This window comes from Anguilla rostrata, chromosome 13 (genome assembly GCF_018555375.3).
Source record: "Anguilla rostrata isolate EN2019 chromosome 13, ASM1855537v3, whole genome shotgun sequence".
NCBI classification, from domain to species: domain Eukaryota; kingdom Metazoa; phylum Chordata; class Actinopteri; order Anguilliformes; family Anguillidae; genus Anguilla; species Anguilla rostrata.
The window spans coordinates 12,918,542-12,937,002 of NC_057945.1; the positions used below are offsets into that span (position 1 = coordinate 12,918,542).

Genomic DNA, 18,461 nt, shown 5'->3' on the forward strand with positions numbered 1-18,461 from the left:
TGCAAACAACAGCGCTGGTTTCATATCCGCATGCCTTAAATCCAGAGAGCCTGAATCACGCCACACCAGCAGTGCGGTTTACTACTGCCAATATTATAATTGGCAAGAGCGTAGGGCCAGCGCACTGGTGTAGCTCTCCAACAATGCTGGGTTTTTATTGTACGAGGCAGAGGAAAGACATTTGACCAATGTGGTTTTCATCAGAAAAAATTTGGGGCCCAGGAGATGAATCTGGGCCCTCTGCAGTTTCGCGTCTGGGTTTCACAGCCCGTAAATCAGTCCTCTGCTGGCGAGCCGGGGGTACAGCCTCCGCGCGAAGCCGCTCGCTGAGGAATCCATCGTCTCTTTTCAGGGCCGAAACGATCTCAGTTAGCCATTCGGTGAGGAGCGATTGTCTATTCATGAGAACAAGCTTTCGTATTCTTGCATTCTTCAAAAACGAGTATTCACGTTTGTAACATTATCAAACTGTGGAGATGTGTACAGTGTTAACAGGATGTTTTAATATGTTTCAATAAATTAGGACCTACCACCCTCCCCACCCCATTAAACTCCAATTCTTTCTATTCACCCCACAACTGTCACTTGACAGTAGGTGATAAACACCATTATATGGATTCAAATACTGTGTGATGCAGAGACAGTACACTGCAGTCAGATGTCTCGTGACTTTGGTTCTTAAACTCTCTACATCTCAAGCTCAGTGTTTTGGTGTTAAAATCTGCATGTTTTCCCAGCACAGACAAGCGGGGTATTTTATTGCGTTTGTAATTTAGAAAAACATTTCATATCACCTCCAGTAACCAGATGATAGGAATTACTGGAGTTGATCATTGTCCTATTAAATTTTAGACTAAGGATTTTACTGCACATTATTCAGGAAGTTGGGAAAAATGAGTTCAAAGCTGTTCCTGTTGTATTTGTTTGAAATACAAAGAATTTGAAATTCTATTCTATTATTTTTTTATCAAGATTAAAGGAATATCATTTGTCTACAATCTCACACAGTTTGTGGCATGACGCCAATCTATGAGTACGATGAGATGATGATGATCAGGAAAGAACACAAGATCGTCTTGCTTTACGTAGGGATTACGTCACGCCCGTTTATTTTCAAGGCGAGAATTTAACTCCTTCGTACTCAATGACGACATGTACCATAACAATCTACAAGCGTGCCAATGCTTACAACGAAAATATATTTTATTTCCGTTGCATAGGCCTACATTATCATCTGTGCACTTAGTGCTCTTGATGTAAGATGTTTGCATTTCTGTCAAATTGATGTACGGTATGGGATTTTTACCCACGCTAATTGGTGGCGTCTCTCCCATGTAATCGATACGATAATTGAGATAATACTACAGTAAGTGGCCTCGAATGGTCTGCGAGGCTGACCTAGATTAACGACGTCCACGCCGGCGGCGCGTGAGTGCTGAATTTTGTTTGCTGCAGACCGCGGCAGATGGAATACAATACTATCCCCCGGTTATTTGCGGGACAACGTCTGTGAGCGGATGTCGGAGCCTGTCTCGTTTAGGCGTCGGCTCATTGCAACAAACAAAAAAAAATACGTGTTGGTGTGTTTTGCTTAAACTGCAGTGCGGGCTCATACACAGTGTGTGTACCAATGCACGACTGAATGCACTTAACCTACGCCGTATTTACACTGCTGCGGATGTGTGCTGCGTATTTATAACTGGCTGCTCATTATGTATTACCAGGGGAGATGAAATGAGACCAAATTAAATCACTGAGGAAAAACGAGTAATTTTCTTTCACTTTCGTTTCATTTTGTAAAATAAAGTGTCCCTCCCTTCCAAAGCATTCAAAGCACTCCTGGAATATTTAAAACAAATATTGAAAAACCTCATTTTAAATAGAAATTTAACAATTCACAGATGCTAATTGCAGAGTCTCATAAAATAAGATTTTATTAATTGATATATACATAAGAATATGTTATAAAATTTGTGGCAGGTTGTTACAGTTTATGGCAAATATATGCGGTAGATTTTTCAAAACATATTCAAAATAATAATAACTGCGACAGTGTTATGACATTGGTCTCATGACTGGTTATGACCAGAGGAGAAAAATCCAGGTACTAGTGAAAGACCTCAAGACCCCACAATTCTTCAGTCAGGAGGTAGAACTAATTTGTGAAATCAGCTGGCTGAGTTCATGGCTGGAAGAAACACAAGGCAGGACTGACCCCTGGACCTTCCACCTCTGGTTCTGATCAGTGTTATATCGTGGTTACAACAATGTTAAGTAGGTTTTATGGGGTCTTTTTCAAGAAAAGAGTGAATAAATATATTAGGATAGGGTGGTCACCATTCCGTCATCCTGTTTATAATATCTTGGAATGCAGATATGTGCAGATAGATATTTGCAACAGTTATTCCCATACAATCAAAGGATGGTGGAAAACTGAATTAGTCATGCTGGTTAGCCATCTGTGCGGCTGATGGGGTGTGAATAAATTATTTGCCCTGAGCTCACATCAGTTGCCACGTGAGTCAGTTAGCCACTTGGCTTCAGTCACGGGTCAACTGAGCTGATCTCGGACTCGGTTTTGTTGAGCGGAAAGTGTCTGGTTGTTGACGGTTTAGGTGGGGCGCTGGGAGTTGAGGGAGGTGGGGCGGAGGGGATTCCCAGTTTGGGCGCGCTGGTTGTCGGAGGCCCGCAGTGCGTTTCCAGCCAGCGCGTCGTGCAGGGCAGGTCGAGTTACGGGCTGGGAGGGAGCCAGGCTTCGGGAAAAAAAAAAAAAATCTGCAGCAAATCATGCATCACCTCCTTAATAATGCACTGCAGCACAAGTGCCGCATAATACAATCAGATTCATAATAGCCGGCATTCACCTGCCCCATTGTGCGGGCTATGTCGGAGCGGCCCTCCCAGACATTGTACACAACAATGCGGGATCGTGCGAGGCAATCCACACCAGCGTATAAAACAGGGCGGGGTGGGAGCTGTCAGAGGTGAAAGGAGCAGGCGGACTGGGCGGGGGAGGGGGGGGGGGGTATGGGGCCAGAGAGGCTGGAACAAATTGTTTTCGTCCCCAGGCGACGACTTGCTCGCCATCAAAAAAAATTTCGCAAAAAATGGGCGGGTAGAGCGAACCACGGTGCCAAGCGTACGGTGCCCACAGGTTCACGGGCACCCAGCAGTCTCCCCGACTCTGCGAGATACTCTGCGACTCTACCTTACGCCCCTCTCTCTGTATTTTTAAGGTACGGGAAGATCGTTTCCACTAAGGCCATCCTGGACAAGACCACCAACAAGTGCAAAGGTGAGAGCTGCAATTTTTCCGTTTTTGTTTTGGGCCCACGACGCATTGCAAGCATGCTCAGTCTTTCTCTCGGGCCTGAAGGGGCTGTATTACATAACAGGGCCGATGCTAAGCGGTTACACTTGACACCTGATTGACACCAGAGTTATTATGTGTGTTCTTTGTTTCCTGGTTTTGTTCAGCCATTTTGAACGCAGCCCCGTAAAGCATATTTGCCCCACAGCGTTGCCCATTTGGGAGGCCTGCTGGGAGTTTGTCATTGCCCCTCTCACCAATGCCTCGCGTCCCCTCGCAGGTTATGGCTTTGTTGATTTCGACAGTCCAGCTGCCGCGCAGAAGGCGGTGACCGCCCTGAAGGCCAGCGGCGTCCAGGCACAGATGGCCAAGGTAGGAGGCCCCTCCCCCTTCACCTGTCCGTCGAGACGCACATACGAAACACTCACTTTTTATTGTTGTCTGTTGACCTTCGGTCATTGACGTTTGTGCCATGGTCCAATGGACAAGGCTGCTGACCACAAGGTTCAAGGTTCAGATACAGCTAAAGAACTGTTTAATTATTGACTGTCAAATAAATGGTGGTAAAGGGACAGCAATGTTTAGTTTCATAATATGCAGGTTAATAAAATTTTTATACCGGCCTGAGGTTATGGTTCCATGCATATTTGGCTACTTAAAATGGCAGTTAAGGTTGCTGGCACCTGCCGATTTTGCTTTTTGATTGAAAGAGTTTAATTGAAAGAGAGAATGTTTAATATGAAAAGGGTTTCAGAAGGGGATGCTGGGTGACGCATAAGGTTAAGGCGCTGTTCCTGCTTGTGGACACACTCCACAGCCCGGTACTGAATTCGTCCCTCTTGTGCGCTTGGAACAGCAGCCACTCTGTTCAGGGCGTCTTTGCACAGCACACTGTGTCCTAGTTTTAGGTGTCACCTGATTGTGTGTGTGTGTGTGTGTGTGTGTGTGTGTGTATGTGACCCCTAGCCACAAAAAAGCAGTATATCCGTGTGTCGGAAGATGCGCTTCTGGGGGTGCGCCCTGGGCCAGCTGACACGGGGGCTGCTGGCTCTTTGGGGGACCAGTTGGCCCTGTAGCTGTAGAGACTGAGGGGAGATTTGCAGCCCTGAGCAGATACTGTACGTCTTGCTGCAAATGGCAGGCTTTATGGGCTCACAGGTTACAGAAGGTTGACTGACCTAAATTTGGGAGAAAAATGTTTTTTCCCAAGGAGTCAAACCGCTATTTTTCTATTGGTAACTGTGCAAAGTTCATATGAATTCATTAAAAAAATAAATAAATAAATTCAAGTAAAAAATATACACAGACACACGCACGTGCACATACACACACAGTTTTGTCTGCTAGTCCTCAGTGGAATAGTAAAAAGTTGAATCTTTTGACCAGAAATATAACCATGTACGATATACTAAAGTATGTATTATATATGCACATATAGTGATATGTGGGTAAATGGCTGAGGATAGAGAGGTGGCTCCCTCACCCCCCCTCTCTCTCTCTCTCTCCCTCTCCCTCCCTCTCTCTCTCCCTCTGTCTGTGCGCCCTGTGGGGAGGGCTGGCGGGCGGTCGCGGGGCCTTTGTACGGGCGTCGGCGTGTGAAAGGGGCTTCTTGTAGTCTCATTAAGCCAATCCGTCCGCCATTCAGAGCTCCCCGCTGGGAGAGCCAGGGGAGCGTGCTCTGGCGCCCGAGGCAACGACAATGGCGACGGCTCGCCATCAACTCCGCGGCGACATGGGGGTGGTGAAGGGGGGGGGGGCTGGGGGGGCTGGGGGCGGACGAACGTGCGGGTGGCCCTCATCTGCAGTAGTGGAGGCTCTCGCTGGCCTCTCGGGGGCTGTCTCAGTGGTGTCTCCGTATCTGAATTCCTCCGTCTGCTCTGCGGCCAGGCGGCGGGCGATGCGCTTATGCTCACGTCGGCTGAGTTTGCTCCATTTCAAGGCATAACTAGTCAACTACCGCTGTGCCTTCCGAGCGAGAGAGTTTTTAGGAGTCGCAGTGCGCAGTTTCGGTAATCTTCTGAAGAAAGTGTCCTGATTGCATTGTTTGTTTCTGAAAGGCCACTATAAGGGTAATTTTTGCCGATATAAATTACGATACAGTACTGTGGTGTGGGGATGGCTGGTTTAAGCAGCCACACCTGCCCTGGGTCAAGCTAATTAGACCTGGCCAATTGGATAATTGGTGAAGAATTAGATAATTGGCCAGGCTAATTGGACCCAGGAACAGGAGTGGCTGCACCTGTGCGTAGTGAGGTAATCACTGCGCACAGGTTAAATCTGCCATCCCCACCCACACCAGGAGCTTCTGTCATGACAGGAATAACATCTGCTCATTTGGCTGTTACCATCTTGCCAAACCCTCGTGGAATAAATGTGGACTGTTTTGAACATCTTCTCCCTGTGTCTCTGTGCTGGAGGGCCCCAAGAAAAGCCACTTCGGTGGCCTGTGGCAGGCGTGTTTGCCACAGTGGCGCCCAACGTGGGGCTCCTCCGGCACAGCAAAGAGGCACAGGAGGGCCAGCCAGGAAGCACACTGGAGAGGGGGCGCTGAGGTGTTCCCGACAGGGCTTCGGGTGGATCCTCCGGGCCAAAAATGGGGAGCTGAAGATGACCAGGGAGGGGAAGGAGGCAATCCTCAGCTGGGACGCTGAGGAGCTGCACCTGGCGAGAAGGCAGGTCAGCGACGGGCGGTGCACGAGAGGTGGTCGCGCCGTGAGCTGGACTTGGCCGGGAAGGCGGGTCAGCCACGGGCGGCGCACGAGCGGTGGCCGCGCCGTTTTGCTTCCTTTCTCGTCCGTTTTGGTTGTTTTTAGTTCTTTGTTTTGGCCTGGTTGGTTTGCCCGGAGCCCATGAGGGGATAAGCCTGCAGCCGCCTGCCAGCAGAGCCGACTGGCGGCCACCACAGCCACGAGGGTTCCTGGTCCCCAGCACCACACGGCCAGTCCACCAGCCCACCAGCCCAGCCACCCCACCACAGCCCCTGGAACAGCCCAAGCCGGTGACGCCCCCACCAGCCAGCAGAGCAGCCCAGGACTTCCCGTGCTCCAGGAGGGAGGAGGAAGAAGGGCTGCCTTGTCCGAAGGAGGGTCACCGCATGTACTGGACTGTTCCGGGGCCACCCACCCTGACTTTTTAAAAATTTTTTTAGCGTGTTTAGAGTTTATTTTTATTTGTGTTTTGCTTTGTTGGGAGTGCAGGGGTGGGGGGGGGTAGGCTTCGGCCAGTGATTCTCCCTGGCCTCAGTTTGGCGTTGGGGGTATGTGGTGTGGGGATGGCTGGTTTAAGCAGCCACACCTGCCCTGGGTCAAGCTAATTAGACCTGGCCAATTGGATAATTGGTGAAGAATTAGATAATTGGCCAGGCTAATTGGACCCAGGAACAGGAGTGGCTGCACCTGTGCGTAGTGAGGTAATCACTGCGCACAGGTTAAATCTGCCATCCCCACCCACACCAGGAGCTTCTGTCATGACAGGAATAACATCTGCTCATTTGGCTGTTACCATCTTGCCAAACCCTCGTGGAATAAATGTGGACTGTTTTGAACATCTTCTCCCTGTGTCTCTGTGCTGGAGGGCCCCAAGAAAAGCCACTTCGGTGGCCTGTGGCAGGCGTGTTTGCCACAAGTACATACTGTATACCATCATATTGAAGTTCGAAGTTCCAAATTCTGCTACTGTGAACCTACCTGTTTTGTTTGCGGTTTTTATTGCTGTCAGCTATTTTCACATTGTAGAAAATGAAACCATAAATTATAATTCCTTTTATAGGAAATGCGCTCGGAGCAAAATTCCCCAAAGTAGAGAACATCTCTGTCGAACCATGAGTCAGGCCACACCCTCCCTGATAGTAAAAAAAAAAAAAAAAAAAGGTCAGGGACATGATACGTAAGTGACGTGAGGGTTTGGTGTTGATTGCGTGGGAGGTTCTTTTTCCCACACGGAGGGAGGAAAGGACAGACAAAAGAGGCTTTTTAAAAAACACCCGGAGACGTTCGGCTCCTGTGGGGCCCCTCCCCCTCGGCCGGGCGTCAGCGCTCGCGTAGCACCTCAACAGACTGGCTCGACCGGGGGGTTTGGCTCCAGTCAGCCGCGCGGTAAACACGCCACAGCGCCGCTCTCACTGCACGCCGACCGATTTGGAACCGTCGAGTCTGTTTACGCTGTCTGTGACCGTGACAACAGAGGGTTGGACAGCTCGACTCCCAGGAAGTTATTGAGGAGTTAAGTAATGATGCCTTGCTGTTTTGCTCTCCGAAATACCAGTCCTACAATGGGCCAGTGCAGGTTAAGTTCTACTCATAGTAAAAATGGGGAGTCGATTTGCCCTAACACAATTTCCTACTGACTTGAAACAAGTGGTCAAAAGATACTGTAAGATATTGCACAGAACCAAGATGGAAGCGATAGGACAAAAGCCATATGAAACTTTGCAGCATGGGTTAGGGGACAGCGTAATAAGTAGTGTTTTACACTTCCTGTACGGTACTTGTATCGCTGTATACTTTTTCCCTTCACATGGTTTTTAATTTCCCTATAACTTTTGCATTCTGGGGAGGATCTTGTTTCGGAAATGAAAATGAATTATATGCCAGATGCAAAAAAATCTGAATAGAACATCGCTTCCTGTGGTCCACGACCCTGGTCCTAGAGAGTTGCAGGGTTCTGCCATGTTTTTTCAAAAGCTCAAAGTTGACCAAGCCAGTAACACAAGATGCAGGATTCTAACACGAGTTGCTGCTTGTAATTACAGCTGGGCTTGTTCGAGCAGTTTCTGGGTGTCGTAAACCCGTATTTATCGCAAACGCGAGGCCACGGGAACTGAACTAATGACCCCTCGGTTTCTTGTCCTGCTGGAACGGAGCGAGGAGCGCACACCCCAGAGAGCCACGCCCTGTTTCTCCCTCATATCGCAGTGCCGGCGGTGCACATCGGCACGCCGCGAGCGCACAGAGCACCGCGCTGGTTAACCTGTTGGGTACAGCTGCCGAGTCATGATATCATAGCACAACCCGTTAAGGAATTATAACACAGCTAGTTAAAGCAATCGTCTGTCCTTTAACTAGTATGTTTTTTTTTCAGACTTTTTCAGACGTTACGCCGTTTATTTGATGCGTTGTTATCGACCACAAAAGCAACGGAATAAACTGCAGTTGCAGTGTATGAAGGAGCAAAGATGTGTGTCCTTTGTCCCTGTTGAATGTCACGTATTAACCGCGACAGGCCTTGTCACCAAGCAAAGACTGCACAATGGGGTCCATAGTTTATATATAGCTGTTTGCAGCAGCAATGACAAAGAGACCTTCTTGAGCTGAAGCCACATTCCTTTTCACTGTCTCTGCGACACACACGCACACACACACACACACACATTCTCTCTCTCTCTGTCTGACACACATGGGCTTGCACAATGGGTTCGCTTTTTTGCCCCTTTCACTGAATAGCTGTGTAATAAAAAATTTGGACAGAGAAAAGGGGGACTCTCTAGGGATGGAGTTCAGTTGAAGTCCTGACAGTCCTCCCTCTCCCTCCCGCCCTCCTTCACTCTCTGTCTTCTCTTCCTTCTCCTCTCCACCTCTATCACCACCCCTAGCCAACCCCCCCCCCCCCACCCTCCCTCTCTCCCAACCCCCATGATGTCCCACTCTCCTTTCTCTGGCCCCACCCCATCTCTCAGCTGCCAACCCAGCCTCTGCTCCTCCTCTCATTCCCCCTCCCAGCTCCTCTTCTTCTCTTCCTTCCGTCCGACCCTCCTTTCCCTGATCCCCCTCTCCGGTTCTCCTCCTTTTCCTCTGTATCTCCGGTCCTGCCCCTTTTGCTGCCCCATCTAGAATCCAGGCCATGTTTCCTGTGCGTTTCGTGGAACTCACGCTCGGTTCAGTTTTCACAGCCAATCAGAACCGTGCCTGGAAAACCTCTTCCCTCATTCGTCCTCCTGGTACAGCTAGTTCTGACTGAACTGAAAATTAGTCACGAAAGATTTCTGTGAAATCAGTTGCAGCAGCCTTAAAAGTATGCCTGTTTTTTCTCTGTCTTCTGTGTTGTAATGCATTTAAAAAGGTACTTCAGATCATTTTTGGACTACTATGTGAACAGTGTCTCACAATAACTACCATAACAAAATATATTAGGACTGTTACATTTTATGTACAAAGTCAGTGCATATCAAAGTACAAAATAAATGAAAAATCACATTTAACACATTTAATAGATATTTCTCTTCTAATTTAAATTGTTGTTTGCAGTGACTTCTGTCATTGTGGTAGAGCAAGCTGTCTGTCCACATAATGGTTTTCCTGTATATATCTTCATTAAATGAATTGAACTGAGACAAACAGTTAAGTATCCTGCACAATTAGAATCATGTTTTATCATAGTCATATAATGAACCAAAGAAAACGAGTACTATGATATTTAGCCTGTTTTATGCGATAGAGATTTAGGGTTTTTTTATTTTATTTGAAAGCACATCTGAAAGGTATTTCCCACTACTGGAGGATTTGGTATTGGCCATTTGGCGATCATGCATCTCGCATAAGAAGCATGGAGCTTTCGTTTTAATGACTCATTGACCTTTTAGTGAGCTACAAATCAGAGGGGAATGTTCACACAGAACAGACATTCTGTGTCACACCTCCATTTTCCATCTTTAAAAATGACATGCCTTACATCAGGACTTTTTTTTTTTTTTTTTTTTGATGTTTCTAAATTTGAAAAAGTACAGATCTTTATCTCCCGGCTTAATTAGGGCTTTAAAGTTAAAGTTCATTTTTTAAATTTAATTACTTGCGGGCGGTGAATTCCCCACCCAACACTGAAGGAGGCCGAGTCTTTGAAGCCAGAGATGGTCTTCAAAGCCTTCGGCCTGCTTAAGGGCAAGTATAGACTGAAAATGCTGCACATGACCGTAATAGGATTTCCTGCTGAAAAACAATGAGCATCTTGCTTCATTTTCACTGGACACCCATGTATTCTTGGCCATTGGGATAACATGTAAATTGCCAGGAAAAGAAAGGCAGCACATACGATGCAGTGCGCAAGTATCCGGACAGTGACGTCATTTTTGTCGTCTTGGCTCTGTACTCCAGCACATGGGATTTTAAATGAAACAGTGCGGACTGTCAGTTTTAATTTGAGGGTATTTACATTCACATCAGGTGACCCGTGTGGGACGTAGAGTCATTTTTTACACGCTCCCCCCATTTTGGGGGAGCAGAAGTAATTATACGTATTTACATAATCTTTAATAGTCATCATATTTAGTACTTGGTTGCAAATCCTTTGCCTTTGATGACTGCCTGAAGTCTGCAACCCATAGATACCACCGTACACTGGGTATCTTCCCTGGTGATGCTCTGCCAGGCCTGTACCGCAGCCATAATCAGTTCCTGTTTGTTTCTGGGGTGTTTTGCCTACGGTCTTGTCTTCAGCAAGTGAAACATGTGTTCAATGGATTCCGGATGGCTGATTGATTTGACCAGTCAAGAACGTTCCCTTTGTTGCTTTAGCAGCATCGTCCTGCTGCAAGGTTGGTTTTAGTTAGTACTGGATAGGCAGATATGGACCGGATGACTCTGCAGTATCATTCCTGTTATCCATTCCCCACTCATTTTCTTTATCCTGTTCCCTGTCACGGTCTGCCCTAGACCGAGCTGTAGCACAGCCAATGATTTGGCTCTATGTCTCTGATTGATTTATTCAGCATCACGATGGCCTGCTTTATTGGCATTGATGCTTATTGGGACCTCATTTTTAGAGACAGAAGCAACAGATTCCAAAATGCAAATTACACACCTAGAATCAACTCCAGACCTTTTGTTAGCTTTCTTGTGCATGAGCTAATGATGCAAAGATGCACAGCTGGCCAAGAAACAGCTGAGCAGCCAACTGTCCAATTAGATTTGCTATACTATGTGCTATGACTATGTATAAAATGGGCTGTACTGTCTACATGGATCACCTGATATGAATGTAAATACCCTTAAATTAAAGGTGACAGTCTGCACTTATCTTAGTCTAGCCTCATATTTATTGTTTCATTTCAAATCCAATGTGCTGGAGTTCAGACCCAAAACAACAAAAATTGTGCCACTGTCCAAATACTGACACACTGCACTGTATATTAAAAATGAAAAGCAGGGAAAGTTTTGATTGGATGTTCTGAGCACAGGCCCAAATAGACCTCAGGTTCTTTAAAACAGCCAGATGGTCAGCTCTTGTGTTCCTTCTGACCTCTTCCTAACCACAGAAGGTCTGGATGGTATATTGGAGTTTATTAATATTCATGAAGAGGCAGGCCCAAGGGCAGAACATTCATTGCCACAGTATTGTCCTTGGCCACGTCCCATTAGCAAATATTCATAAGATGCATCAAACTGAAATTTTATTCATCCAACCAAGCAGCATCCCTTTGCCTCGGGTGTGTGTGCGCCTTTTAATAAGCCCCGCCTCTCCCCCCCCCCACCCACCCCTCCTTATTGTCTCACAGCAACAAGAGCAGGACCCGACCAATCTGTACATCTCTAACCTGCCGCTCTCCATGGACGAGCAGGAGCTGGAGGCCATGTTGAAGTCCTTCGGCCAGGTCATCTCCACCCGCATTCTCCGTGATGCCAACGGGACCAGCCGCGGCGTGGGCTTCGCCAGGTAAGAGCAGTCCCCCCGGCCTCACCGGAACCTGCTACCACACCAGATCAGACAGAAACGGGCAGCATTTACCAAACCCGGCAAGACGTAACGCGTAACATAACCAGAAGAAATCATACAGGAGTAGACAGTAGTGGTGTGGGGCTCGGTTCACCGTGATTTGCCCCACTGTATTAACATCGTGTGCTGACTTTCAGGATGGAGTCGACCGAGAAGTGTGAAGCCATCATTCAGCATTTTAATGGCAAATACATCAAAACTCCCCCTGGTGTCCCAGGTATATCATTACACTTTTGCTTTTCACAGTTGGTCAGTGACGTACAGTAACTATTTGTTATTAAAAATCCAAAGGTACATCAGCCACTGAAGGACATTTCTGCAACTCTACAATGATTTTAATTTGAATAATTTAAAATAACAATTCTTCTAATTTGAATACATTTGAGTGCTCCTGTTTGTTCATTGTTCGCGTGTGTCCTCCATCTCCCTGGCAGTGCCCACGGAACCCTTGTTGTGTAAATTTGCGGATGGGGGACAGAAAAAGCGACAGAACCAGGGGAAGTACCTACAGAATGGGCGGCCCTGGACCAGGGACGGGGAGACGGTGAGGGGGTTTGGTTTCTAAAGGCTCTGGGTGTTGTCATATTGTGCCACATTGCTTTTGTGATATAAAAATCTGTTTGTTTCTCACAAATTGCTCTAGAGCCAAGAATATGAATTAAAGGTTAAAAATATAAGCCAGAGGACATGAGTATAGTTGGCTGTTCCACTTTCCTCATTGAGAGAATATTGCTTTAGAATTAAGCCGCTTCTCATAGTACTTTTGCAAACCCAGGGGATGCATGTGATTAAATGAAGGCATTGGTTGTCAGAATCTTTCGGGGAAAAAAATTAGTTTAAATACTTTCATTTCACCAAGGAAAAAAATCATTTTACAAGAAAGGCTTCCACTACATAAATGACATACGATGTGTAAAATCCAGGCTAGTGCTAAATTAACAGCTCAATTAAATTCCTTGTCCTAAGCCGTTTTTGCAGACAGCCTTATCCATCTTAAATTCACTTATCCATTCATTCAGATGAATTTTTTTATGAACCACTTCAGAAGACATGCCTTGCTCAAGGCTATACCAGCTGTGTCTCACTTATCATTTGAACCTGCAGCCATACAGTTTTTAACCTCTTCACATCACACCATGTCAGACAGTCCACTGATCATTCCATACCACACAGAGATATGGTAAAACAAAATGGTGGCTTAACTCCTCCAGGCCTGAAAAAAGCACATTGCTGAAAGTGATCAGAGGCCTACCAGACCTAATGATTTTTGGTTTTGCCTCAAAAACAGAGACCAGCTCTGACCCAATAAACCAGCTGAGCCAAGTTAATTGTGTAATCAGTTGCTTTTATTGAACAATTTAGGACTGAGTAACAATGAAACCAGCAGACTGTGGCCCTCCAGGACCAGGGTTAAGCATGCCTGTGCAATAACAAATAAGCATCTTTTCTTAGATTATGCCTTGAATAGGAAGTGCTGTAAATTCAAAGGCATCACCAGCGATTGTCTTGCGTTTTCACAGGGAGGAATGACGTTAACGTACGACCCCACAGCCTTACAGAACGGGTGAGTTCCCCCCCCCCCCCCCCCGCCTCTCACACAATCACACGAAACCACGCTGCGGAACCTCAGCTCAGTTACTTTTTTTCCCCCATTTGGCTTCATTTCCAGATCACAAATTTGAAATTTAACAGTAATTACATCTGAAACCGTGTCACATTCAACACAAAACCATGTTTTGTGCAAATGCCCTCTTATTTTATGAAAGCGGGGAGTTAAAGTTAACAGTTCATTCTCTGAAATTGTGACAGAATTTTTCCTGTGAACATGTGACATTCATTTTGAGGGAAACGTTTGTGGGAAAGAATATTTAATATGAATTCTATATTTTGTTTGTCCCAAGCAAAAGTTGGCAATTAACAAATTAGATTTTCTAAAATTGAGTCATTTTTCCATCTGTAGTCATTTACAGTTTTATATTTGATCAGTTGTTTTGCTGTATGACCAATTCATTTTTATTACATATTTTGCATTGAAAATGTATTTTGGAACACAGCAATAAAACGCAAACCAAACCTGAAACCAAACGCTAGCAAAGGTACCAATTGCAGCGTAATCACATACTTCCATCTGCTGGATGGTTAAGGAACTACAACACCAATCGTTTGTATAGCCCAAAGTAAATTCTACTTCAAAGTCAGTCTTACTTGCTGCCTGTCCATGTGTTTGCAGATTCTATTCGTCCCCCTACAGCATCGCCCCAAATCGAATGATTGCTCAGACGTCCATTTCCCCATATATGCATTCTCCTGTCTCCTCCTACCAGGTTAGTGCTCACCTCTTAACGCATCCCACCTGTACCCCCCCCCCCCCCCCATTACCAAACAGCTTGAGCTCGTTTGTGCCTCTCAACTTTGCTGTCCCACAGGTGGTTTAAATTCAGCACTATCAAACATGGTTTCTCTTCAGGTTGCATTTACTGAGGAAAATACGCGAGGTCTTGCAGGAGTTGACAGTGCTCGTGAAGGCAGGGGAGACCTGACTTCATGAATGCGCACAAGGAGATTCTTTTGATTCACAGATCTTGCAGCGCTAACAGTAACATGTCCCTTCTGCTTTTGTCTAGTAACCTTACACTAGATCACTGCGCTTTTAAAGATCGCACGTGCATGTTCTCCTTGCGTTCAATGAGACCTTCCATTTAGCTATTCCCACCTAAGGGTTCCATCACTGTGTGATGAACATAAGGCTTTTTTTACAGGATGTCAGGCCTTATAATTAAGGAAATATAATCAGTGATATAATATTATCAAATTAACTGCTATACTTTTTTATGTTTAATTAGTGACAGTAAAAAGACTGAACACGCCCTGAGGCAGGAATCCCCAGTCCTGGTCCTGGCGAGTCACAGGGTGTGCTGAGTTAAGAAAATCAGCACTTAATCGATCAATTAAAGCAGCTTATCACACAGTTGACTCAGTTAATTGACCTTGTTTCCTCGGGCTAATTTAGTTGCTGATTTTTAAGCTGAAGGCCAAATCCAGCAGACCCCGTGTCTCTGCCTTGGGGTTTATTGTACACTGGTGTGTGCAATAATAACGCCAATTAAACACGACAGAACTAATTAATCGGGAGTCCTATCAAAGTTGCGTTTTCTGTCATTTTAGCTTTTCCTCCTTCTCCTAAAATAAGGATTCCTTTCAGTGTTTGCTTTATTCAGGCAGGGAGAACGTAGAGAGGGAAACGGACAGAGAAGGGATCACAGCACAGAATGCGCCTTGACTGGGGAATCAAGCCCCCGCCCATGCGAGGGGGTTCATATAGGACTCGAGAGTCTGCTGTCCTACGGGCTTCCCCACACGTCTAGCCCACGTTCTGGCTTTATGTGACATTAGCTCAAGAATGAAAATATATGAATAAAATGTTTGTGCAATTAAAGGCATACTATGCAGGAATTTCACCTTGAAAATATTATAAAACAACCATACTCAGTCATTACTATACCCGTTACACTGGCAGTCTGTGTCTGGGTGTACTTCTGTCCAGTCCTTGCTTATCTGCCTGTATTTGTTATTCTAAAAAGTGTTTGGGACGATTCTGGGCGTGGCCCTTTTTTCTTCTTGGGCCGTATCTGAAAAGCACGTGGCCAATAGAAGGAGAAGAAGAAGGGGAAATGTGTATGGATTAGCTACTGTGAGTGGTGTGTTTTCAGTTGGGTTAGAGCTAGAGAGGTAGGGTTATCTTGGTGGCCGCTATCCAAGTGGCTGGTCAGTGTTAGGCAGCTGCTGTAATTAGCTCACTAACTAAATTCAGTTATGTTTGCCATGTTAGCTGGCTGGCCATGATGGCCTGAGAATTTGCTGTGGGTCTGAGCAATTTGTGTACACAGGCCTGCTAATGTTCCACTGGCTCAAGGATGAAAAATTCTCACCTTTCTCTCTGCTATCCCCCCCGCCCCTCTCCCCCACCCCACACACACACACCCACCCACAGGTACACAGTCCATCCTGGATGCATCACCAGTCGTACCTCATGCAACCAGCGGTAAGTCTGCATTTCCCCACCACCCCTTTTCCAGCCCTGTTAGCGTCAACTCATCACATTTATCTCACCGTAGCAGGATCTGAGGCCCTGCTATAGCTGTCAATGCTGAAGGCTTCTGCTGACAGCAGTTACATATTCATGTACAGCCGAGACGTGAACATATTCTGCGTATTGAACGAGTGCCTATTACTGTTCCTGGCAGGTCCAGATCGATTAGAAAGAGAACAGTGCAAATAACAGTCCTTACTGAATGAATATGAATATTCACAAGCACCTGTTTTACACTGGCAGCCAAACAGTTACAACCGGTTCTCACACGTGGACAGACAATCTCATGAAAGATGTGTTTTTTTGGACCTCTGGCTCTAACCACTTACTGTCTGTCGTTGTGTACCGTATGTGTGTTTGAATGTCTCTGTGTGTGATGTGTCTCTGTGTGTTGGGCACGTGTGTGCGTCTGTATCTGTGTGGTGTGCGACTGTGTGTGTGCGGTGTGCGTATTTCTCTGGTTGTCCGTGCGTGTTTGTGGTGTGCGTATTTGACTGTCTCTGGTTGTCCGTGCGTGTCTGCGCATGTGCGCATGTGTGCAGGGGACCGTCCTGACCCCCACGTTGGACCACGCCATGTCCATCCAGCCCACCTCCATGATGGGCCCCCTCACGCAGCAGCTCAGCCACCTCTCCATGGGCAGCACCGGCACGGTCAGTCGCCAGGCAACCGCCACAGCGTTTCTCAAACCGTACTGGACCCATTCCCTCTCCCAATGCCCACCGCAACACAAGGGAGCCCTCTAAAAAGCATGGGGGGGAGGCAGGGGGGGCTAATTAGCTCTTAATGCTCCAATTTCCATTGATGTGTGAAGCCAGTTACACAAGTGAGCCAGAGTAAATGGTGGAAACAGAAGTCTGTGTCCAGAAACCGTCGTCCACCCCCCGCTCGAAGAGCCTGGGGGTCTGGCACCGCTGCTCATGCTACATATTATATTTCCATATAGAACTGGCAGAATTCAAACATAATTTCTCAGTTTCCTGTATTGCCTGCCCATGTATAATTAGCCTCTTTCCTCCTTCTTCTCTCCCGTTTTTGAATGCCCTGCCACATACATCAGTGCTGCCATTGCTGGCCTTTTGGTATTTATTGTGAAGGGCGCCCCTTGTGGCGATGCCAGGTCAGGGTTTGATTGTCCGTCTCTTAAGAGACGCGTGGTGTGACGGTCTGTTTCTCTGCCCGCTCTCTCTCACAGTATATGCCCGCAAACACAGCTATGCAAGGGACGTACATCCCACAGTACACCACGGTGCCTCCTTCCAGCGTCTCAGTAGAGGTGAGAAACTAACCTTAAAGGAGGGGTGGGGAAACTGTGCCGCTCCAAGTAAACAGAAAAAAACTTCCACTTGCACAATTGAAACTGGTGGAACATGTACATGAAAATTTTAAAATTGAGGGGTTAAGGGTAACATACTGAACAAGGGAAATTAAATACTATTTATGCTTAAAAAACCTTACATTGTTGAACATGCATATATTCCATCTCCCCTGGTCTAAATGAGTAAAATTAGCTTATCGATCTATTTTTGTGTTCTCATGAGGCATATGTGACATGAATATATCAGGGCAGCTCTGATATCCACCACAGTGAGATGTTGTGAATCCAGTCCAGTTTTTCATTGAATCCAGTAACACATGTCCCTTTTGTCCCTCACTCCCCGGCCTGTCCAGGACAACAGTGGTCAGCAGCAACAGGTTGCTATAGAAACACCCTCAGAACACACGAACTACTCCTACCAGCATAGCAAGTGAAGCAGAGGTGAGTCTCCCCTTGAGGGTGAACCAGTGAGAGCTGGCTGCGTTCAGAATTCATTCATATGTTGAGTTCCAAAGCCTCCACTTTTCTATCTATGTAAAATGACATCCTTTTTATTTCGATGAAGCTGATGCCATCAAGCATGGTTGCCCCTTTTTTCTGTTCCCTCACATTTGTCCCAGTTTGAAATGCCCAACCGTAAAAACTGTGCTTTAATCAGCGTTTAAACTGGACCCTCCGCAGTCAGTTTAGGGGAGCACAGAGGGGCGCGTGCTGTCCTCCAAAGCATATGGTGTCACGCGCAACTTCCCACATCGCAGCTCTCAAGTCGGGCCTGCACAGAGACGAGTCAGGGCAGGGCACTTCATTCGCAGCCACTCCATTGACCAGCAGGGGTCGCTGGAGAACAGTGAGTCCCGGATCCTTGCCAAATGAACCCTTGCTAACTCTGGGTGACACTATCGTCAATTATGCATACCTCTGTAGGGCTACAGGCCACAGTTAGCTTTAGCTTGGGACTCAGTCCTAGATCAAGGGGCTCATGAACGCACTAGAATGAGAACGGTGCCTTTACCAGATGAGCTACCCAGCAGCCCCATGGT

General features: G+C 46.6%; 1 protein-coding gene and 1 long non-coding RNA gene across 3 annotated transcripts in view; one reads left to right on the forward strand and one right to left on the reverse strand.

The window, feature by feature from the left end:
• The window catches only part of LOC135238390 (RNA-binding motif, single-stranded-interacting protein 2-like), a 57,058-nt gene that overhangs the window by 29,925 nt on the left and 8,672 nt on the right, over positions 1 to 18,461 (forward strand). For both annotated transcript variants that reach the window (XM_064306229.1, XM_064306228.1), the window contains exons 3-13: positions 3,237 to 3,295; positions 3,591 to 3,682; positions 11,796 to 11,953; positions 12,151 to 12,230; positions 12,448 to 12,557; positions 13,534 to 13,577; positions 14,244 to 14,337; positions 16,005 to 16,055; positions 16,646 to 16,756; positions 17,299 to 17,379; positions 17,775 to 17,862. In XM_064306229.1, the coding sequence (XP_064162299.1) occupies positions 3,237 to 3,295; positions 3,591 to 3,682; positions 11,796 to 11,953; positions 12,151 to 12,230; positions 12,448 to 12,557; positions 13,534 to 13,577; positions 14,244 to 14,337; positions 16,005 to 16,055; positions 16,646 to 16,756; positions 17,299 to 17,379; positions 17,775 to 17,855 (961 nt within the window). In that variant the 3' untranslated portion in view covers positions 17,856 to 17,862. The remainder of the gene's footprint in view (positions 1 to 3,236; positions 3,296 to 3,590; positions 3,683 to 11,795; positions 11,954 to 12,150; positions 12,231 to 12,447; positions 12,558 to 13,533; positions 13,578 to 14,243; positions 14,338 to 16,004; positions 16,056 to 16,645; positions 16,757 to 17,298; positions 17,380 to 17,774; positions 17,863 to 18,461) is intronic.
• On the reverse strand, positions 1,917 to 14,317 carry LOC135238392 (uncharacterized). Its single transcript, XR_010325102.1, has 3 exons — positions 14,219 to 14,317; positions 11,835 to 11,984; positions 1,917 to 2,753 (listed from the first exon to the last, which is right to left on the reverse strand). It is a non-coding gene; the product is annotated as an uncharacterized LOC135238392 (long non-coding RNA).